This window comes from Macrosteles quadrilineatus, unplaced genomic scaffold, assembly GCF_028750875.1.
Source record: "Macrosteles quadrilineatus isolate MER2022 unplaced genomic scaffold, UCM_ALF_1.0 Scaffold_4__1_contigs__length_99947679, whole genome shotgun sequence".
Taxonomy (NCBI): Eukaryota; Metazoa; Arthropoda; class Insecta; order Hemiptera; family Cicadellidae; genus Macrosteles; species Macrosteles quadrilineatus.
Window position 1 is genome coordinate 27,972,429 of NW_026542597.1, and position 24,142 is coordinate 27,996,570.

At 35.9% G+C, this 24,142-nt stretch overlaps 1 protein-coding gene across 12 annotated transcripts in view; it reads right to left on the bottom strand.

Moving 5' to 3' along the window:
* LOC128991274 (uncharacterized) overlaps positions 1-24,142 on the bottom strand; it is a 121,625-nt gene that overhangs the window by 43,611 nt on the left and 53,872 nt on the right. For 5 of the 12 annotated variants that reach the window (XM_054413994.1, XM_054413993.1, XM_054413995.1 and 2 more), the window contains 2 exons: positions 18,307-18,418; positions 17,325-17,392 (listed from right to left, as the gene is read on the bottom strand). In XM_054413994.1, coding sequence (XP_054269969.1) covers positions 17,325-17,392; positions 18,307-18,418 — 180 coding nt within the window. Of the gene's footprint in view, positions 1-71; positions 412-4,242; positions 4,876-5,954; positions 6,539-8,602; positions 9,094-12,569; positions 12,587-12,690; positions 12,723-17,324; positions 17,393-18,306; positions 18,419-24,142 lie in introns of those variants that run through there. The other 7 variants (XM_054414003.1, XM_054413999.1, XM_054413997.1 and 4 more) reach the window with 6 other exon arrangements.

The following is a 24,142-nucleotide window of genomic DNA, read 5'->3' on the forward strand; positions in this document are numbered from 1 at the left end:
TTGAACATACGAATGTGCTAGTTGCCTACACTTATAACACAGTTATCAAACCACGACCATATAAGACATACCTGGGACTGACTTAGTTTCTCTCTTAGACGTTTCCTATGTTTCTGTACACTATTTCGGATACATTTTCTATCATGCTTGCTGAGTTCAGCACCCAATTTTTCTGGTGGTTCATTCATCAATTTTAAGATATCTTCATACTCTACATTTGTATCAAGTTTGAAAGATTTCTTGATGTCATCAACAGCCAGTTTATTTTCAGATAAAGGTGGATGGTTGTGGCAGAGCTTTTGTTTTACAATTGTACTCTCCGTATTGTCTACGTATACTGCGCCAGTACATCCAACTTTATTGCACCGCCACATAGAATTTTTGTTAGGCCTAGAACTTTTATCTGTCTCACGATATTTGTATCCGTTGGAGACCAATGTTCTACAACCACGAGTACTTAAAGTGAAATAAAAGTTGTTCATTGTTCAGTTGAATTTGTTTGAAATTAAAACTTTTAATCTGGAGCACATTGAGTTCTGTTCTACGTTAAACAAACATTGACATTACCGGTAATTAAATTGTAGGTCAGTAAAATCAAGATTTACTTTTGCAAGAGCATACTCAAGTGTAATTAAGGAATACACTGCCAGGTTATAAAAAATTATCTGTCTGTAAACAATTCAGTATAAACAAAACGAACCTTAATCTAGAACTAAAACAGCCTTTCAAAGGTATTAGTAGGAAGAAGCTATTAATATTAATTGTGGCTTATTGTTTAACTACACACCGAACAAGATTCAAAGATTTTTTCAACAAGAAACAAGATTGCACACTTGTACAGTTAACGTCAAGAACTAAGACTAACAAGTAGGAATTAGCAGGTGTGAATATATATCATCAAAGGATCAACAATGCCATCTATATAACGTAAACAAGGTAACAAGGTGTAAACATAACAGAACAAGACTAGTCAATGTCAATAATTACTAAAACATTAAAAATATTATTTCAAACTATAAAACGGGTTGTCAATCAGCCAGGTTAATGCTTACAGGGTGTAGGAACATAGGATGGTAAGTCATTAATCTAACCTACCAGGATGTATAGTTTAAGGCTAAGTTGAGTTAAGAACAAGTGTTGTGTTAAATAAATTAGATAAACCTTCAGGTTTTTTAGCTAGGATCATTATCTATTAAAAGTCCCTAGTCTCTGTGATGACCTGTAGTTTAATTTGTAGCGATAAAAGTAAACATAAAAAACACTACAACAGCTAACTTCATCGATGTCGTATTTGAAATTGAAAAAAAAAAAGATGCGTTATCAAAACTTAATAACACGGTTAACAAACCTAGCCTATATAAAACATACCTGTGACTGACTTAGTTTCTCTCGTAGAAGTTTCCTATGTCGCCGTACATTTTCCCGGATACATTTCCTATCATGCTTGCTGAGTTCAGCACCCAATATTTGTGGTGGTTCATTCATCAATTTTAAGATATCTTCATATTCTACATTTGTATCATGTTTTAAAAAGTTCTTGATTTTATCAATAGCCAGTTTACTTTCAGGTAATGGTGGATGGTTGTGACTGAGCTTGCATTTCACAATCGTACTTTCCGTGTCGTCTAAGTATATTGCGCCATTACATCCAACTTTATTGCAACGCCACATGGAATTTTTGTTAGTCGAGTTTCGCTTACGATATTTGTATCCATTAGAGACCAATGTTCTACAACCATGAGTACTTAAAGTGAAATAAAAGTTGTTCATTGTTCTGTTGAGTTTGTTTGAAATTAACACTTATCTTGAGCACATTGAGTTCTGTTCTACGTTAAACAGACATTGACATTAATTGTAGGTAGGTAAAATCAAGATTTACTTTTGTAGGAGCATACTCAAGTAAGTAGAACTAAAGAATACACTGCCAGGTAATAAAAAAGTATCCGTCAGTAAATAATTTAGTAGAAAACTAATCACAATCTTTAACTAGAACAGCTCTTCAAAGATTTTCGTAGGAAGAAGCTATTGTTGTTTATTGTCTGCCTGATCCAATGACCTACTAGGATGTATAGTTTAAGGTCGCATCTACACGAGGCAAGTAGAGTAGGCAGGTTACTTGCCTCAGATAACTTGAAATACATTAGAGGCAAGTAACCTGCCTGCTCTACTTGCATCGTGTAAACACGGCTCTAGGCAAAGTTCAATCAAGGAAGAGTGTTGAGAAGAATAAATGAGATAAACATTCAGGTTCTTTAGTTAGGATTATTACTAAGCAAAAGCCACATGTCTCAGATAGCTAAATTTATTTTTTGAACCATCAACCGGTGGGACGTTAAAGCATATGCATATCTAGTAGTGTGTTGGGGGGATCTCAACCTAAAAAGCCTTAATAAATGAGCAAAAGAAAAATAACTAATTGCAATTAGAAGAGTAAAATACTTTTCAGTTTTTAAAATATATATTCATATGGCTGATGATTAAGGGGCAGTACATTAAAACTGAACAACACTGAACTGTAAAGAAAGAAATATTGAGTTTAAAATCTGCATTAATTAGTTTCACACACTTTTTGTGGGTTTTTGTAATTAAAAAGTGAAGGAATTATGATACCTACTAAATAGTTTTGAGATCCATTATTTATATAACATTGGTTGGGGTCTTGAAAACAAATTTTAAATAATGAGTTTGAAAAGCCATAGTAGGTTGAATGCACGTAGAGTAAAACCTCCGGAGAGACACTGATGATGAATCAAGAACAAGTGGCACCAGAGCCAAGCATAACAATATAATAGGTAAATGTGTTTTAAAATCATTACTTAACATTTTGTAGTTTTTTTATGGCAGAACTGAAGTTCAAAAGGTAAATACAATTTAAATTGTCAAAAGACACTTGCATTGATGAATGAAATACATTATATCAAACAAGGCCACAGACACGCTGACAGATTTTTGCAGTAGGGGAGCCAACACTGCATAAAGCCATCGGATTGACACCATCGTGCCGTTGAGGGTAGGGGCCGTTGAAGTCCAGACCGTTCGTTCTGCCAAGTACCTTGGGATTATGGTGGACAGCAAGCTTAGCTGGCGGGATCAGATTTTCCGTACGGCGGACAAGGCCGCTAGGGTGGTCTCCTCTCTTAGCCGGTTGATGGCCAATGTCGGAGGGCCTCGGTCCAGCCGTAGAAGGCTGTTAATGTCTTCTGTCCAGTCCGTACTCTTGTACGGTGCTGAGGTGTGGGCAGACGCTCTAAATAAGGAGGTATATAGGATGCGGCTTGCCCGAGTGCAGCGTCAGGCAGCACTAAGAGTTGCATCCGCCTACCGAACAGTGTCCGAACCCGCCGTCCTGGTGGTTGCTGGAGTCATCCCCGTCAAACTTTTGGCGGCGGAGAGAAAAGCAATTTATCAGCGCCGTGGGGAGGACCAGGCACGAACAGAGGAACGCACCCGCACCTACCAGCTGTGGCAAGAGAGCTGGGAACAGGAGACTCGGGGACGCTGGACCAGGCGACTGATAAAGCAAGTCCAACCTTGGGTTAATCGGCGGTGCGGAGAGGTGGACTTCTACCTCACCCAATTTCTGACGGGTCACGGCTTTTTCCGGTCGTACCTGTTCAGGATGGGCAAAGCCGTGTCACCCGATTGCATATACTGCCCAGGCATTCCCGATGACGTGGAACATACATTTTTCCACTGCCAGCGTTGGGAAAGGCCCCGCCTGGAGGCTCAACAGTTAGTAGGACTGCTGTCGGTGGACACGGTCATACCGATGATGACGGAGGGTGAGGACAATTGGACCTGTGTGTCACATTACATCCAGGGTATTCTCCGCGCCAAGAAGCTCGACCTTGACCGGGATGCGGTGTAGGTCTTAAAGTATCCAAATGCCATAAACGGTGAGAGCCCTGAGGGCTTAGGTAACATGTTGGCCTGACTTGAAGTAATGTGACAAACAATTCCAGGTCTGTGTCCAACAGAGTAGAGGGGGTTTTTTAGTGAGTAGTCTGCGATAGATTCAGGAGTCTCACACTACACTACAGGCTGGCTACCTGTGTGCGTAAAAGCATTTTCCCTCCTCTCCCTTAAAAAAAAAAAAAAAAAAAAAAAAAAAAAAAAAAAAAAAAAAAAACTGCATAAAGCCAGATAACTCAACGAGTAGAGTCCCGTTAACAATAATAGTGTAAATCTGTAAAATTGACTTAAATTTTCTTTAGGTTGGATACTAAAGGTTCTATGGCATACCTTAGAATTCTGTGAACAAATTATTGGCTTCTCTCGTAGAGTTTTTCTGTGTCGAGATATATTATTCCGAATACGTTTCTTATCTATTCGACTCAGTTCTATACCCAATTCTTCAGCTGTTTTCTCTTTCAAAAGTTGTGTCAACTCCTTGTTATCAGTATGTGGTCCAAACTTGTAAGTGTTTGAGATATTACTTCGTAGCAGGCTTTTTTCAGGATACGGTGGATGATCATGTATTAATTGATGTGACACAATTGTGGTTTCTGTACTGTCCAAACGCAAGGATGCTTTACATTTGCGATTACAGCAACGCCACTTGTTCTTTACGGAAATAACACTACGGTATTTGTATCCATTCAAAACCAACAATCTATAACCACGTTCAGAAAGAGTAAAATAAAAATTTTCCATTTTTAAACTCCGAATAGTAAATACGTTTATTATATTTTCTAGCTTGTGGCAGATGAAATCCAACCTTGTGATTATTGTTCTGAACAGAAATGAGATTACACATTCAAAAATTAAAACCTTTAGTAAAACGTAAGTTCTTACTACTCACTAAATGTGATTTTCTTATTTAAAGAAACAGCCTGATTATAAAATGTTATCCATATACCTTACTCAAAACTTTAGAAAACCAACTTAGGTAATAAACTTGTGTTTAACTTATTAAAATTAATTATGTCTATGGATCTAATTTTAAAACAAAGTAAGTAAGTAAGTAAGTAAGTTTTTGAACAAAGTAAAGTGTAGTGGCTGCTGACCGTCTCTACATTTGTATTTTAATTCACATGTTTACATGGAGTCACTTATGGCAGCACGCGACTCCATTCTCACATATTTTCGCTGCCTATTTGTCAACGACGAGATAACCATAACAAAACATATTCTAAACAAGCCAGCTGATATATGTTGCAGACGTACTACACTCTGAATGAAGCGAACAAAACTGCAACTTAAAATTATATACTGTGATCTATATTCACTCAACAAGGTGTTAGAAGAACTAAGTTATTTCTATTTACAACATATAAGAAATGGCTAACTGGATAAATTAATTCTACTTCGCCATCTGAATCTAAAACAACTTTAACATATAAAACTTAACACGTTCGCCACTGCAATAGTAGTGAATTTTTCATTCATATGGACCAATGATGCAAAGACAGCCGGTTTCTACCGATTGTTACATTAAAATAGACTGATGTCGCATATTAGCGTTGGTGTCTCTTGTTATTAAAAAACTTATACCTTCGTAACGGTCTTTTTGACAGCCCTGCATTCTCTGCAGTGGTTTACAGAGATGTCTGTTGCATATATGCGTCACTTGTTCTGAGGATATGATGGTTAGTGACGTCATGTGTTAGTTGGCAAAACCGTTTTTTACTTTGCTGCATCACTGGCCCGTTGTCTGCTAACTATTACTGTTAATCAAGTGACACATGTTTTTTGTGTAATATTAAATTGTATACCTCGGTCCGCGGCAATTACCGCAGCATCGCATATATATGGCAATTGGTATCAGAGGTGTTAAATATTGTTTAAGTTTAATGTGATGTGGTGGAAGTAAACTAACAACAGACAGACATGCTTGTTATGAAGATTTTAGAACAAAGAAGTCAAAGGGAGCTAAACATAGCATCAACTTAGACGTTTGGATACAAAACCTTCTACTGTAATTATTTAAATAGCCTGTACTGTCTAAGACATACCATAAGACTCTGTGAACCACTTGTTTGCTTCTTCTGTCGAGATTTTCTATGTCGGGATATATTTTTCCGAATATATATTTTATCTCTTGAACTCAATTTGACACCCAACTCATCAGCAGTTTTCTCTTTCAAAAGTCGTGACAACTCCTGGTTATCAGTGTATGGTCCAAACTTGTAAGTGTTTGAAATTATACTTCGGACCAGTGTATCTTCAGGATATGGTGGATGTTCGTGTGATGATTTACGTAGCACAATTGATGTTTCTGTATCTTCCAACCACAAGGACGCATTACATTTGCGATTACAGCATCGCCATTTGTTCTTCTTGGTTATATCGCTATGGTATTTGTACCCATTATTAACCAAAGATCTATTACCACGTTGAGAAAGAGTAAAATAAAAGCTGTCCATTTTAGCTTTAATTTGTAAATATTTTAATTTTCACCTAGAAACTTGTGAAAAATCAATCCAATCCAATGATTGTTGATTTCTTCTAAAAAGAGATTACGCCTTTAAAAATTTGGTAACTTAAGTAAAACGCAAGTAGGCCTAAAATCTGACATTCTCATATAGGCCTATGAATTATCAGCCATGTTATAAAATGTTATCCATATCACTAATCAAAATCTTAGGCCAGGGACACACTTACCGGCGAAACCGCCGAGCGCCGGATCCGGTGGATCCGCCGGAGGTTGAGGGTCAGAACACACTTGTTCTGGCGAAAACTATTTTGCCGGAGCCGGCGACAATAAATAGAGTGCAATGAACTCTGAATCAGTTTTGTCTTAGACTAGTACAGTTCTAGTACAGTTTAGTCTTAGAAATTGTGCTGTCGAGACCTCAAAAGTTGGCCTTGCTGTGTTTGATCCACCACAGAAGGAAGAGAAAACACCACAAAAGGAAGAGAAAACACCACCGAACTGTTTGGGTGCATCCTATTCTGGAGAACAGACAGCTAGCTACATGGAGCTTTTTACACTCTATTTTTACAGTTGAGAAATGAAGAAAATAAGTTTTTTAATTATTTTCGTATGTTCGTCCCCTCATTCGACGAGCTACTATCGAAGATTACAATGCAAATACAAGGACAAAACATATAGAGACGCTGGAAAGGCTGGATTAAGTGCTGCACAAATTTGTCGCCAGCTGCTTCTGTCCCTCGTTTTGTTTTTGTCTTTGAAATTTCCAAAGACCTATCACAAAGTTCTGGTTTCTCATGAACCAATTTAATAAGTAAATCCATATCAACATCTACCATGATGATATACAGATAAACAGACTAAAATGATAAACAGACTAAAAATAAAAAATAAATTAACTAAACAGCAAAACAAAACTAAATACACCGCTTGGACACTGCATAAAAATCATAAACAATCACCACCCTCGAGGGTTGAACCACGACTGAGGAGTGGGGGCAGTCGCAGTCCGGCTGTTTCGCCGGTAAGTGTGTTCATCTCCATAAGGCACAATGCCCCGCTACCCACTGCTCCGGCGAAACCGCCGATCCGGCGAGGTAGACAATATCCGGCGGTTTCGCCGGAGCATTTTCCCGCCGGATCGGCAGATTCGCCGAACCGGAGAAGTGTGGCCTGCCCCATGCCTTCCTGTGTATCTCAACTTGCTACGGCGCCGCCGGACGCCGGTAAGTGTGTCCCTGGCCTAAGTTCTGCTGTGGTAAACCGTCTTTTTTATGACCCAGTTTATGAGTTTCATCTGTTTTTATAAAGTTTTGTTAAAACTATTTTTAAACACATTTTATTTCTATCTTCACACCTTCAAATTTAACTTTGGATTGAGAAGTGACGGAGTCTAATTTACTATAGACATCCTTTTTTGGCTTCCAAATAAAAAACAACATTAACTTATAAACCTTAAAACATGTGTATATAAGTTTAATGTGTAGCGGCAAAAATAACCATAAAAAAACACTAAACAACAGCTAACTTCATCGATGTCGTATTAGAAATGGAATAAAACTATCCTTGTTATCAAACAGAACACAGGTTAAAAAACCTAGCCTATATAAAACATACCTGTGACTGACTTAATTTCTCTCTAAGACGTTTCCTATGTTTCCGTACATTATTCCGGACACATTTCCTATCATGCTTGCTGAGTTCAGCACCCAATATTTGTGGTGGTTCATTCATCAATTTTAAGATATCTTCATATTCTACATTTATAACATGTTTTAAAGAGTTCTTGATTTTATCAATAGCCAGTTTACTTTCAGGTAATGGTGGATGGTTGTGACTGAGCTTGCATTTTACAATCGTACTTTCCGTGTCGTCAAAGTATATTGCGCCAGTACATCCAACTTTATTGCACCGCAACAACCAAGGACAAGTGGCACCAGAGCCAAGCATAACAATAGGAAATACTTTTTAAAATCATTACTTAACATTTTTTACCTTTTTATGGTGGAACTGAAGTTCAAAAGGTAAATAAAATTTAAATTGTCAAAAGACACTTGCATTGATGAATGAAATAGGTACATTATATCAAACAAAGCCATAGACACGCTTGCAGATTTTTGCAGTAGGGGAGACAACACTGCATAAAGCCCATTGACAATAATAGTGTAAATCTGTAAAAAATTAACTTAACTTTTCTCTATGTTGGATACAAAAGGTTCTATGGCATACCTTACAATTCTGTGAACAAATTATTTGCTTCTCTCGTTGAGTTTTTCTGTGTCGATATATATTGGCCCGAATACATTTCTTATCTCTTCGACTCAGTTCTACACCCAATTCTTCAGCTGTTTTCTCTTTCAAAAGTTGTGTCAACTCCTGGTTATCAGTATGTGGTCCAAACTTGTAAGTGTTTGAAATACTACTTCGGATCAGGTTTAGTTCAGGATACGGTGGATGGTCGTGTGTTGATTTACGAAACACAATTGACGTTTCCGAACTGTCCAAACGTACAGATGCTCTACATTTACGATTACTGCACCGCCAAACGTTATTTGTAGGTCTCTGTTTATTATATTTGTACCCATTAGAAACCAAAGTTCTTTTACCACGTTGAGAAAGAATGAAATAAAAATTGTCCATTTTCAGTTTTAAATTGTGAACATGTTTAATTTTATATTATTAATAATGAAAAAAGCAATCAAACTATATGGCCGCTGTCCGGATCATAAATTAAATAACACCTTTTAAAAAACCTTAAGTAAATCTGTAGTAGCTATTTGTACTCAGTATTTTCAAATTCTCATAGGATATTTTGAAACAGACAGCCAAGTTATAAAATTTTATCCTTACACCCAATTTAAGGTACAGTACCTAATATTGAGTACAAAAGAAATTCAGGACCTAAATATTTTTAAAATCTTTTGGCTATGGATAAATAAGACATTCAAACTGTTGTTATATTTGACCAGTTTTAGAATGAAAATGATTGTTGAGCATTCAATAGAATTTACTGATATCAATGACACTATCGCTATATCCTTCTAATTGTTACACAATTAGACCACATAATTTGAGGTTATACCTCATCGGTCATCAGTCGTCATCAGTGTTTATATTTCTGTTGTTTACAAACAAAGCTTAAAATATAACATTTATAATTGTTCATTTATACTTAAGTAAATTTTGAGGTCAGCAAACCAAAAAATATACCGTACCGTAAGTTTATTCTATTCCATGAAGTTAGGTCTAGGCCTACCCGAAAACGATAATTTTGCAGACGATTTAGAGGACTAATACTGGCTGTTTTTTTTGTCTTGTAAGTTAACAGTAAAAGTTTAAAAATATACAGTATATTTCAGGTGTTATTAGACGTTTTAGCGAATTTCCCTATGGGGAAGTAGCTATTACCGTAGGTGGCACGGTAAGACCTAGACCCGGGACCGATTTACTTTTTCATTTTGATGTCCCCAGAGGCCAAAAACACTATTCGTTCAAATTTTTATAAATGTATTTATATATTATAGACTTATATATATATATATATACGTCCGTGAACGCGATAACTTGAGTAATTTTTGTCCGATTTTGATGAAATTTGGTTTAAAGGTGTAAAGCGGGATAAACTTGAATGAGTTCGCGAACCAGCACGATCGGACCATGGGAACGGGGCTTTACGGGGGGTTTTATGGGGTAAAAATTGGTTTTTCTCACTTTTGCCCCTCAAAACACAAAATTTCCCAATATCTGTTTAGACCTTTTTAAAGAGCTTAAAAAAACAAATAATTTAGTATATAAAAGTATTTTTGTTCAATTATTAGTAACGGAGAAAATTTAAAAAATTGTAAATTTAAAATTCCCATGTTATTCTTATGGAGAATATTGTCAAATGTTGTAGTTTGCTTGTTTATGAATATATTTTGATCAAACTTGTCAAATTTATTTATTTTGTACTAAGCTATCAATATTTTACTCAAAAACACACTTTATTTGTTTCCTTGTAGCAGCAAACCTAGGTACTCGTTAAACCTAATGTTATTAAAATATACGCAGAGGATACGCGTCCGGTAACCGGACGTGGATTAGACGTCCGGCAATTACTGTCATAACCTAACCTAACCAACCAAACTTGCTGATAATGAAAAAATCGAATTAAGGTTAAATTCTTTCTCTATTAGAAAATTATAAATGCCAAAAATTCTAATTAAAGATGTGCAGTTAAGAATAAATGGTATTCAATGCAAAATCTTCGACAAAAAGTTAATGTCACCAATGGGACTCGAACCCTGGACCTCTTGCATATCAGCCGAGCATCTTATCCACTACACCACGACCACCGATGGTTGGTGATGGTATTGTTGTAGTAAAGGCGTTCCAGGTTCCCGCAACCCCATGACGTCATTGCCGTACGCCTTATCCACGCCCGGTTACCGGACGCGTATCCTCTATGTAAAATATAATTTAACTGAAAATCAATTCAGACAAATGGAAATTCGCTTAGTCGGCAGGTTTGCTGCGGCGGGGGTATTTACTTATTTACAAATGCGGATCAAGAAGTTGTTTTATTTTGTAGTGACGGTGTTATGTAGCTTCAAGATTACTAACCAATAAAAAAGATATCCATAAAAAAAGTTAGGCCTACTTTCGTATTATACGGAGGCCACCCTTATACAGCACGCTGTGGCTGATATGTTAGGTTGGGTTATCATTAATTTTTTATGGCTCATCTAGTACCTATCTTTCGATTCATAACAAAAAGAGGAAAGTCCTACCAACATATTTATGATAACCCAACCTAACATAACCACCACAGCGTGCTGTCAAATACGTGGCTTCTTTATGATTCGAAAGTACCAAAAAAGGGTTAAACTGTTTGCAATGATAGTATTTCTTAGGCCCCTATTAGCCGTGAGCAACATGTGGCACAGCTAGTGGAGCCGTCGGTTTCCACTAACTTATTTGTGCATCAAAACCTTTCAAAGAAGCACAACTGGTGTTCTAGACGTCAAAAAGTGGATTAATAAAATCACCAAACAGCTTTAAAAAGCCAAATTCTCTGGGGAGGACTCCTGGACCCCTCTTCTCCAGAAACCCTCCTGGTAGCCCGCCCCCCCTCCCTTCTTTACAAGGTCTTAGAACTGCCACTGACTGGGACTCCATATAACTTAGCTATAACTTTACCTTATCCCTGACTTCCATTAATATTTAAATAGCCTAGTGAAGGATGAGAATTAGACTAAGTTACAGAATCATATATTGTACGGGCTATATCGTAACATTAGTAAGCCTACTATAGTACAGTAATATAAACTAACCTTTTAGATCTATAAGTTAGGTTCTCATATATTAGGTTTCGGTTCATTGTAAAGTGAGGCCTAACTTATAAATAATGTTATTCCTGTTAATAGCTATTGTCAGTCTTTACCCTTAACTGACAATCAGTTAGATTGCCTCATACTGTAGCTCAAAAGTGAAGAGTTGTCAAAAAAATCATAGGCCTATTAGGCCTAGGTACCCGTAGGCCTATTTACAATTTCAACATTTTAATTCCTTAACATTTTAATATTGCCTACCTAGTTTTATAAGTCTAGAGAGTTACCTAGAAATAGGGTAACTTAAATAAAGTAGAACCTTGATAACAAGACTCTCATGGAGATTATAAAATAAGTCTGGTTATCAAGGTTTCGAGGTTTGCAATAGCCTAACATGTGTTTGGAGGTAAAATAAATTGAAGGGGATTTAAAAATACACTTGTTATCAAGAGTGACTTGTTATCGAGGTTCCACTGTACTCTAGAAATAATAAGACCTCATATAAGGCTTAACTTATAGGCCTAAGTTAGGCCTATGCCATAACGAAAAATTAAGAAACTTACCCTAGGCTATTTATTTAGGCTGCACTTTACTTGACGTCCTACACTCATTCGATGGTTTTTTTCGATCCGATATTTTCATTCGATATATCGTTTGTTAGTTAGGTTAGGTTAACCTTACCTAACTAACCAAACGATATATCGAATGAAGCAATCGATTAATCGATCGATATTTTCATTCGAATGAGTGTAGGACGTCAAGTAAAGTGCAGCCTTTATTTATAAACGTGAGGTAAAAATAAAATAAATCTTAAACCTAGCTGCGAATTTCTGCCAGTAAGCCTAGCCTACAATAAGTGAGAAAAGACATGGATAAAATTTTATAACCAGGCTCAGTATTAGGGTCTAGTAAGTCAACCATACCAATTTTAGAAAATGCAAAAACTTTTAGATTTATCGTAAGAATCTCATACACACATAAGCGAGGGTGGTAATGAAATTAACTCACAATCACCATTCACCAGCAGGTAACAAACAAACAGACGAGACGACCATGCTCAATCGATCGATCAATACAATAAATAACGAAACAAAAACAATAATAAAAAAAAATATTCGGGGACATGTTCTTCTTCTTCATCTCTTGTTCCTTATAAAAAGCTGTCTTGAATAAATACCATGTAACTCCACCGGTGGGGCACACGGAAGATTTCTCAGGTGCCGTTTGACGTCACTAACTGCTGCGTCTGAAGAAACAGACAATTTTATAATTTCCTATTATTAAATTAAACTGTCATAACCTAACCAAACTAACCAAACGTGCTGATAATGGAAAAATCAAATAAAGGTTTACTAATCTAAAAAATAGTTTTGTTCATAAAATAAAATTATAATTGCCTAAAATTCAATTTTATAATTTTTAATTATAAAATTAAACTGTCATAACCTAACCAAACCAACCAAACTTGCTGATATGAAAAAATTGTTGATAAAAAGTTAGTGCTGCCGACGGGATTCGAACCCGGAACATTCGGATTATCAGCTCGTAACGCTATCCACTGCACCACCGAGGCCGATGGCTCAATTCCGTATCGTTGCGGTATTGGTGTTTCCTCAAAGTGACGTCAACAGTTAGTGACGTCAAACGGCACCTGAGAAATCTTCCGTGTGCCGTTTCGGTAACTCCACTATGTCAAGTTGTCTGTAGTATAAATTATACTGTACAATTAGACATTCCACCCCCCATGTTAAACTTTTAGCCAGTTTTTTTTTTAACCAAAATCGTCATAGTTGATGTGAGCCACCAACAGATTGTGCTGATCTAAATTACTGATTTCTGCCGAATACACAATATTCTTTACCAATTAAAACTAATAGAATGAGTTATTGTGAGCTATAGCATAGACTAACCAACACAAGTAAACTACTCATCCCATTGTAAATTTTGAAGCTCGTTTTTCATGTCTAGTTCATGTACGCCACACTGGGCGCTAGTGTTGGCGAAATTTTGTTTCTATTATTTTAGGGTAAATTTCTTGATTTGTGCTTTACTGTTTGGTTAAATAACTAGGGGACAAATTTATTGTTTATGATTAGATCGTATTATTTGGTTAAACGAGGTTTTAAATGACTGTATTAACAGGAAACAAATTGTAAACAAAACACGACCTCTACATAAACCGTACAGAACTAACAATAAAATTGTCTGTGACTGGCTCACACAACTACGTTCTTTTTTAACAAAAAATTGGCTACAGCTGGTCCATATAGATGGGATGTTGAAATATACCCCCGCCGCAGCAAACCTTCAGACTAAGCGAATTTCCATTCGCCTGATTTGATTTACACAAAAATGTCTCCTTAAAAATATCACATTTATTCCCTAAATAGAATCAGTTTAACACATACTTAGGTTTGCTGCAACAGGGAGGGTAAAAGTGTTTTTTTGTGTAAAATGTTAATAGTTAGTAAGAAATAAAAACATTTCCAAATTTGGGCAAAATATGTTAATAAACAAGCAAACTACAACAGTTTACTTATTCTCCATAAGAATAACATGGGAATTTTAAATTTACAATTTTTTGGAATTTTCTCCGTAATGATTAGGCGCATTGTAATGATTCAATATACTAAATTATTTGTTTTTTAAGCTCTACAAAATAGTTTGGAAAGAAATTGCAAAATTTTATTTTATTTTTTTTTTGCTAAAAATGGGAAAACCCCATTTTTACCCCATAAAAGCCTCCATAAACCCCCGTTCCCATGGTCCGATCATGCTGGTTCGCGAACTCGTTCGACTAAACGTAGGTTTACACGTTTGTACCATATTTAATCAAAATGGGACCATTTTTGCTCGAGTTAGGGATGGGGTTTTTGGCCTCTAGGGACCTCAAAACGAAAAAAAGTCGGTCCCGGGTCCAGGTCTTACCATGGAGTACTACGGTAATAGCTTATTCCGATTCCCTATATGGGAAATTCGCTAAAATTTCACTAGTCTTCTTGAGGTGTCGTGTTAGGTAACGTTATTTTTATTTTTATATATACATATAAACTTAGAATAATGCTGCAAACGTCAGCTACACCAACTATTTTGAACATTATTGCCACCATTTATTGCCAACATTAGTCCTTCCACGACATTGGTCCATAAATCCGACAGAAGTCTTCGTTATGAGATATGAATACACATCAACACATAAAGTTCACACATTTTTAACACAAAAGACATTTTAGCGACATATAGGGAATAAGCTATTACCGTAGTACTCATGGTAAGACCTGGACCCGAGACCGATCTAATTTTTCATTTTGAGGTCCCTAGAGGCCAAAAACACAATCCGTTCAAATTCATATATATATATATATATATATATATATATATATATATGTGTGTGTGTGTGTGTGTGTGTGTGTCCGTTAGCGCGATAACTCGAGCAAAAATGATTCGATTTTGATGAAATTTGGTACAAACGTGTAAACCTACGTTTATTTGAACGAGTTCGCGATCCAGCCTAATCGGACCATGGGAACGGGGGATTATGGGGGGTTTTATGGGGTAAAAATGGGTTTTTCCCATTTTTGAACCTAAAAACAAAAAATTTTGCGATTTCTTTCTAAAACGTTTTGTAGAGCTTAAAAAAAGAAATAATTTAGTATATTGAAGCGCTGTTGTATGCCTAACGGTCACGGAGAAAATTCAAAAATAGTGTAATTAAAAATTCCCATGTTATTCTTATGGAGAAAATGAAAATTGTTGTAGTTTACTTGTTTATGGGTATATATTGATAAAATTTGGCCAATTTATTTATTTCATCCTAGATACTATTGATGTATGGTCAAAAAACACTTTTTACCTTCCTCGTAGCAGCAAACCTTTAAGCACTTGTTAAATCTAATGTTATTTAAATAGGGAATAATATGTCTTATTTATTGAAATATTTTAGTAAAAATGTAATCAGACAAGTTGAAATTCGCTTAGTCTGCAGGTTTGCTGCGGCGGGGGTATTATTATGGTAGCCGGTCATATTTATAAGGGACATACTGATGCAGGTAGCACTGCGGACACGACGGAACTCAAATATATATGTTGATTCAGTCGGCATCGGACCTTCATAATTAGAAATCTTCTTTAATTCGAATTATTCCCCTGGTCCCTAATATTTTATATTCAATTAATACTAAATAATCCAGGTAAATTCGAATTATATTTGGGGTAATTCGAAGTTTCTACGCAAAAAAAGACAAATGCCTCACGTGTTTGTGTGTCGGCCAAGTCCGTCTGGAATTCTCAACCGAATTCTCACTGACTTGTCCCGCGGTCTGACACACGATCCGGTTGGAGAAGCTGGATGAGTCGACAGACATGTCTGCCGACATGTCGGACCGTGTGTGAAGGGTTAATGTCCATAAAACAACTGAGGTAAGGCGAACTGTCAGTACGCAGACAGACTGTTGAGTCCATGCACGATCCGACATGTCGGACGTGTCGGCCAAGTTTGCTTGAAATTCTCGACCGACATGTCCGACTGTCTCCGGACCCTGTCCGTTTACCCACACACGGTCTGACGCGGTCGGAGTCGGATGAGTTGTCTACCGAATGGGGGGCTTACGTATCCACACGCTCTAAGCTTAATTTTTATGTCCCATATGCCTATATTTTATATTTGGGAAAAGTCCTTAAAAGATTACCACAAATTTGACTGTATCCTTTTTAATCAAACAGATAGGAGGCTTGCCCATTTATTTAGATTGATTGGCCATTTATTTAGATTGATTAACTGACTTATAAAATTGTCAGCTGATCGATAAGTACAGTATCGTAACTCTATTAGGGAGTACTCTATTTGACCTAATTATGGCAATGAACGAGAAATCTAATTAAAGTATACAAACTAAATACTTGTATTAATTGTCTGTCCATATATAATTACCTAATCTAGCCTGTCAGAGGTGTGGTTTCCACCACAAATCACACCCAAGGTCCAAACCAGCAGATGGTAAAGTCCCCCGGGCTTTCCGAGGACGCAGAACTACTTTAATTGCGTATTTAGTCCTTGGGATCCGTTTATGTAGATGAATCATGGCTGAGATTGTTGTTAATGCGTCCTTTGTGGTTAGTTTCAACCACTGCTCTTTCAAAACGTATCTAATAAAACCGTACATACTAAGTGTTACAGTAAATGGCCGATAATTTACTAACACCATAGATAAAAGGAGTATAGACATGTGTGAGTATAGATGTCTATACTCCTTTTATCTATGCTAACACTACGAAAGATCTTATTGTATTTAAAGAAATCTAGGTACCGGTAGTTAAATATTTTCGGAATTCTTGAAATATTATTAACAAGCTATAATTTACTTCATTCTATACTCAAATTCAATCGCATTGACAGGATGTACTATTGCTCATAATCCAGTGTAAAAAGCAAATCTCAAAGTCTATAAACAACACAACAATAGTCTTGAGGTAATTTCCCAGGGAAAATATACAAAAGCAGACCACGTATAGATTCCCGTGTAACCACAGCGCGACCCGACGCGCAACCTTATACATGCTAAAAAATTTTCAAACAATTGGTTGCTGACTACAAAAAAACCCTTGTTTTATACATAAAAGTATTTATAGAACTCAGCGTTTACCCTCAGTTTGAGCTGCTGCTGCCGCATAATAAGCTCTATCTGCTGGTTCCACGCAGGACTCGGGTTCACTAAACAGACAAAAGCCAATAACATAGTGAGTTAAAATCTTACTGTATAACTAAAATCATGTGTAATATGATTTTTACTGTGTCTTACAACTGTGGATAAATTAAGTTAAATATCCTCATATTCACGGTTCATCCAAAAGGCAACAGCAATTCGACTGCAGGCTAACTAGGCAACCAGCTAAATGGGACAAAACAGCATGGTGATGAAGACCACGTCAATTATCAATCAATTATCAATCATTGAGACCTAGGTGTCTATTATAACCCAAATATGAGTGAAGGATGAGTGTAGAATGGTGTGTAGCTTTGTTACTGACTAAGATCAGTGGTTTCATTAGTCAGGATAATTTATTCAAAGCCCAATGATCAGGAACAGCAGGGTCCAGTTTCGAACCATCAAAAAGCTACGGTACTGACTTTTCTCAGGATCGAATAGGCATGTTGAGTCTGTGGCTCAGTCAGTAACGTGACGGACTTTGAATCTATGACAGGCATGTTGTGGGTACCTTACATGATACTATAAATGAAATTGATATAATATTCATCATAATTAATGTTTGTGTTTGTTGCTGAACGAAATGATGTTTTATTAGGTATAGACTGTATAGTTTAATATTAATGTTATTATGTCAGGACCAGGGAGTCAGTTTTATTGCATGGTAAACTTTTCATTGCTACCTGTATTTTTGCAACCTTAACCTGACAAGTAAAGTTTGGATTTAGGTTTCAATAACTTACTAGAGCAAACATTCCTTAATAGAGACAAAAGTCAAACTAAATTTACATGCTCTGTCGCTCTATGTTATTGAATTGGCTTTTATTTTCAATGAAGGTGAAGTGAAATGTAGAATACTGAATTCTTAAATGTATGGATTTTTGAATTCACAAATCAAAATATTTATCCAGGAACTCACCCGACGTTCCCTGTGGCCCGGCAGGTGGCATAAAGCCTCTCTTCTTGTCGTTCTCATAGTCTTCCCATGCAGCCTTGCGCTCCTCCACGTTGAGTTCTTCTTCAACGACGTTCTGCAACAAAGAGTCGTGTTCATGGCATTTCTCTATCCACTTTTTCATCTATTCAGCAGAAGAAACATCGTTTTCATCCACTTGTATACAAAAAACCAATTAGACTGATTTACAAAATATTAAATTCTTCATCAACCCTTAATGTTACCCAGAATATTTCCTGTCCTCATTATTTGAGTACAATTCCTGGTTTTCTGAATAGCTGGACATCCTGTGACACACACACGGCAATTTGACAGCAAGGTGCAGAGGAAAAAGGGGTGAAACTTAAAGAAGAGAGGGGAAGTGTACTTACAATAAGGCATAATTCCATTGGAATAGAAACGTACCAATGTAGCTAAATGTTCTAGTCAAAATTTGAACATCATTGGATTAAGAGCAGCATTGGTACTAGATCAACATTGATACTAGAACGTCACTCTACCGAGAGTGACATTAGTACGAGAACAAAATCAGAATAAAAATGACACCGGTACAAGAACGACATTGGTCGAGAATATTGTTGGAACAAGAAAGACAACGGTACAAGAACGACATCTTTATGAGGACGACATCGGAATGAGGGACATTTAGTTCAAAATGGAGGAACAGTTCTTAATGGTTCTGGGGTTGCAATGGAAGGTGTTTGACGTTAAATCTCCGTCATGAGTGGGTCACGGGGCAAGGCGGGGGTAGGTCTGTCCTCTAACTTGGAGGCGGTTATATATTACTTCATCCATGGTAATATATAACTAGTGTACATGTTGCTCGAATTTGAGCAATTGCAAAGTATCACAGGAGATTTTTCAAACGAATAACAGTCACAATTTCCGACGAGTGTAAAAGAGTCAACTCAAAGATGTAACTAATGGAAATACTCACGATGTCCATATCAGTTTGATATAAATCAACACCTTTTGTAAATATTTTATCTTAATTTTCATAAGCTGATCTTGTTTTTAGTGTTTTCTACAAATGTTTCCTGACTTACTCATGACCGCATGAGGTTGTTCATGTATCTTCACATTGATAATATATCCTGGTACCAACATTGTCACCAGTACGTATACAAATTTCAGTCTTTTTTATAGCGATAAAATTTGTTCACAATACTTAAGAACTACCTGATTTGTTACATAACCTGCCTGTAACATTTTTATTTTCTTCAACTGACATTCTTTTGGTTAGTTGCTGTAATAACGTCAATTGTATTTACCTGAGAAAATGCAGAGTTAAAATGTTTGATGTTGTTCAGATGTTTTTTTTGTTTCCCTATATCTGTGAATAATATTTGAATCCGTCAATGTTAGTTTTAGTGAAGGTTTCTTGGATGTAGTAATATTCTTCTAAAATCACTTGACTTTTATGGTAACATCAATTTCCTTGCCGTACCAGTTTTATTAAGCCTTATCACAAAGTTAAGTCCATGTTTCCTACTAAAAATAGTAGCACTTTGGCTAACATCCTCGTTAATCGATTGTAGGAATAATCAAATAAAAAAAATAGCTCTATTTCTTTTATTTGGTGGCTTTCTATGTTACCATAGTTTACAAATCGGCTCTTTCAATAATTGCTCAAGAAATACATTAACTGTGTCAAATCATGTTTCTTATTTGGTGAAATATATCAAATTATCCAGGCTTTCTCACTCTTTCCCATTGTAATATGTAGGGGCCTACGTAAACAAAAATTCAAATAGGAATTATTTAGTTTTAACCAAGTCAGTAAATTTTAAAGTTTTTAGCACCCGTTGGTTCCTGCAACTAAAATATTAACAGCAATTAAAATGTCCAGCTGATCATAATATAAACAAATAGGTTCTTCATAAGGATAACATGGAAAATTTAAAAGGCACTGGGGAAGAGCCCAAGGAACTTTACAAATATGCAAGGTCAGTTTGCAAATCTACGCGACACGCTCTTTCCAATGAGACGTGAAGAGTCAAAATCGGTTAAGAATGGCGGAGGAGTTCAGGTTCAAAGATATCTATCTTCTATATAAATAAAATTAGAGTTTTGTCTGTACATTGCTCAGAATCACAAACCTTTAGGTTATTTTTACGTTTTATACATTAAAGAAGCCAAAACAAGTCTCATCTAAATTTCTGTCTGTCTGTCTGTCTGTCTGCAACACTCAAGATGGCATTTTACGCAATCTTCTCCAGGAAAACGAGAGTACCTATCAAGATACAAGTCATTTTAATGTATTTACTGGATTGGTGAGAGTATCTTTAGCGATTAAAATATGGTCTCACTACTTTGTAAATAAAATTACGGACGTTCAAAAATGCAGTTTTGTGTGATTTTTTTAAAGTTTTCGTCCAATTTTTATCACATAATCATCTATGAAATAACGAACAGCTGTTCGGATCAAGATTATTTTTTCTAGCTGTCACTGATATGTTTACAAATGTTGTTTACAAATACCGCAACCATTTTCGATCACGTTTTGAAAGCAAATCTCAACGAAGTGAGATTAAAAACGTTTTTCTTACATAACGGATTTAATTAATCGCAAGTTCAATAATATGGTGTAATAGTATAACCGTAAATGAAATTAATTAACTAGGTATCATCCAGGTCAGGAACCAGAAATTCTTTAGTGTATGAAATTGTTCTTGAGTTTTGATAACAAGAAAGAAGACCTTGAATCAGTGTTGTATACGGGTGGGAAACTTAAATTTAATAATGATCGTCGCCAATAGCTTAGAAACAAGATTTCCACTCAGTGACGGCGCTTCAATGGCGGTTGTGTAAAGTGTAAAGTAAAAAAATCACAACTGCTGTAGGTGATTGTAACAGAGGTTTACGGATAATGCTAAACTCGGTTTCCAATGTGTAACTTTCTGTTCTTAACATTGACTATATAGTCAATAGTTTCTACTCACCGTGTGATGCAATCGCTGGACCATACAGCCAATAGGCAAATAGCCTATCTCTTGGGTACGTACGCCTAGCCAATTATTCATAACAACATTTTTGACGACGAACCTTGATGCCGGTACTTTTTCCTAGGATACACGGCCTACCTACTTAAGAAATAAAATTACAAACGTCCAAAAACCCAACGTTGTGTGATTTTTATCACAGTCCCTTCTAATGTTAATGGATAGCCTATACCAATCATTGTTTAGAGAATACGTAATCTATTAAATAACAAAACAGTTGTTTGTATAAGGTTGTTTTTTTTTTTCAAACTGACACCGATAAGTTTACATTAAAAGTTATTTATAAATAAAGCAATTTATGGTAAATAACTTTGACTGCCAATAACCTTTTACGAGAAAATCCAAAACCAAGAGATCAATATCCTCGGGACTTGATTAACGAATACAGTTGATCGGATGTACTATAGTTCTTAACTGTAAACGTTGGTTTTTGGTACTGATTTCCCTTAGAACCGTTGGTAGCAGCAAGAATAACATTTACGTACTACAACATCATTGTAATTTACAAATTAGTTAATGTTGGGGTTGCACCTTATTTATTACAGGCGTATTTAATTTAACTGTATAAGTTTTGCTTTTCTGTCTGGATTCCAAAATGTTAGTTTATGCTAAGAAAACGATAGGCTAATGCATTTTAGTAAAACTCAGTAGGTAAACCATCATGAATTGTTTAACGCTTTACGTTGTTTATGCATCAATAGTTCGTGGCCTATTTTGGTAATTTTTATTATAAATTACCAATCTAAATCATCTATAGTACTTCATTTCAAATAGTCATCCGTCATTTTGACAGCATTACGGGTCATCTTCCCCTTCGGTCCAAGCAAATATAAATTGATATGATAAAATTTGATGACATTAACAAAGATTTCAAATACTAATTTTATATGTACTTTGTTATGCTTAAAGCGTAGCAAATTCTCTAATTAAGTTCTGGATTTGTGTGTGTATGTCTGTTGGTAACGCATTAATGTCCTTTATTTCTCAGTGTTTCACGGAAGGGACAAGAGCACCTTGATAATGAAAAATGTCAACCCGAATAAAGTGTTAAATTGTGAAGTTAATGTAGTACCTTATATACTTTTAACCATTGTGGAAAGTAACTTTCAGGCCTACCTTAGGGCTATGCCTCATAGATCTATACGGCATTTTTTTAGTTTAATCATTGGATTTAACATATGGACCAACATGATTCGGGTGACATTTAATTTCGAAGCATTTGTTTTGGCTTGTGCTTGAAACTGTCAGATACTGTATTTGCGAAGGTTTATCTATAATTTTGTTTTGCCAGCATATCTGAAAATATTAAAATCAACTGCTGTTCTTAATATAAGAAGGTTTCAACTGGCTACGATAAGATCCCCGTGCGTAGAACGGGCACACAGCTAGTCTACAGATAAAAACACATTTCAAACACAACTCTTCAACAACGATTTCTAAGTAACAGTTTATCTAAATCGAGAGTAGTTTTCCTAATATCAAAAGTATTACCTCGGCGTAATCTTCACCAGTTGCCAATGACTATGCTTTGTACAAGTTGGGTTTTTTTACTTACGTCAGTCAGGATGTTTCTAGTAAGTCTAATTTATAGTTTCGGCCGGACAAAACGATGAAAAAAACAGTGGTACAATTTACAGCAAAACGTCAAATGATCGGTGGAAACATTGCCTGTAAATACAATACAGTAAAGTAGACATTAAATAAACAGAACGTAGTTCGATTCAATCACAGACATAGTGTGCTTCTGTAAAATGTCGTTTCATTTCTTACCCATTTCATGTTATTGTGAAGGGGCTGGCATTGGTACACAAGGAAACATATTGATCTGCGAGCGCCCAGCAGAACTACACCCCCTTGACACACCCCCACTCAGGGGCGTCACCTTGGGGGGGGGTAGGGGGGGGAGCCTCCCCCCCTAGAATCTGAAAAGAGAAAAGTTGGGAATTTCCTTGCCACGAGTTGGGACAGTTGGGAAGTCAGATACAAGAAAAATATATTTTTAAACTAAACAAAATTTAAATATTTGCGAAAATCCATCAAAGATAAAAATTTCTTTGACTTGGACGAATAAACTTGACGCTTCTTTGATTTCATTTAACTTGGATTAAACAAGGCTAAACACGCATTATTTTAAGAAATCAATAATCAATTAGCGGTATAGCTTGTTGGAATTTCGTTTACGAGAAATTTTGTTCCTTATTGGACGTATGTTGGCTACCTTGATCCTGTCATGTGTTGAGGATTCCGAATGATTCGTCTGCGAGACTGCGAGTTTGAATTTTGAAAGTGCAAGCAATGTAGCTCTTCTGTTCAAATATGTTTTTTGTTAGTATTTACAAGAAATTCAAAAATATTTTTGACGTCAGTCACATGAAATATATTTTATACCTTTTTCGTGGTATTTGGAGCAGGCTAACTGACCAGAGTACTTGCTAATAAGCAGATTAAAATAACATTAAAGATAGGTTTTGTGTATCGGTATTACCTTTAAAACTCTTATTTTTTAATAACCTAAATGGAATATTTATTCTCTGAATGAATTTAAAAATCTACACAAGTTATTTATCATTCCTAGTTAAGGATTTACAAAAATGAATCAACTAATCACTCTTAAACAGATCTACGTGGATAAAACATAACCTAAAATTGATGTTTGACTTTCACTATAAGTTTTATTTTTGTCTAAGTTCTAGTTTGATGAAGATGAAGGTTAACATTTTTATTGTATGTATAAGTTTGTTTATTATCAACCAAGTTGAACGTTTTTATTTTATACGAGTCTTATTTTAGGTTTATTC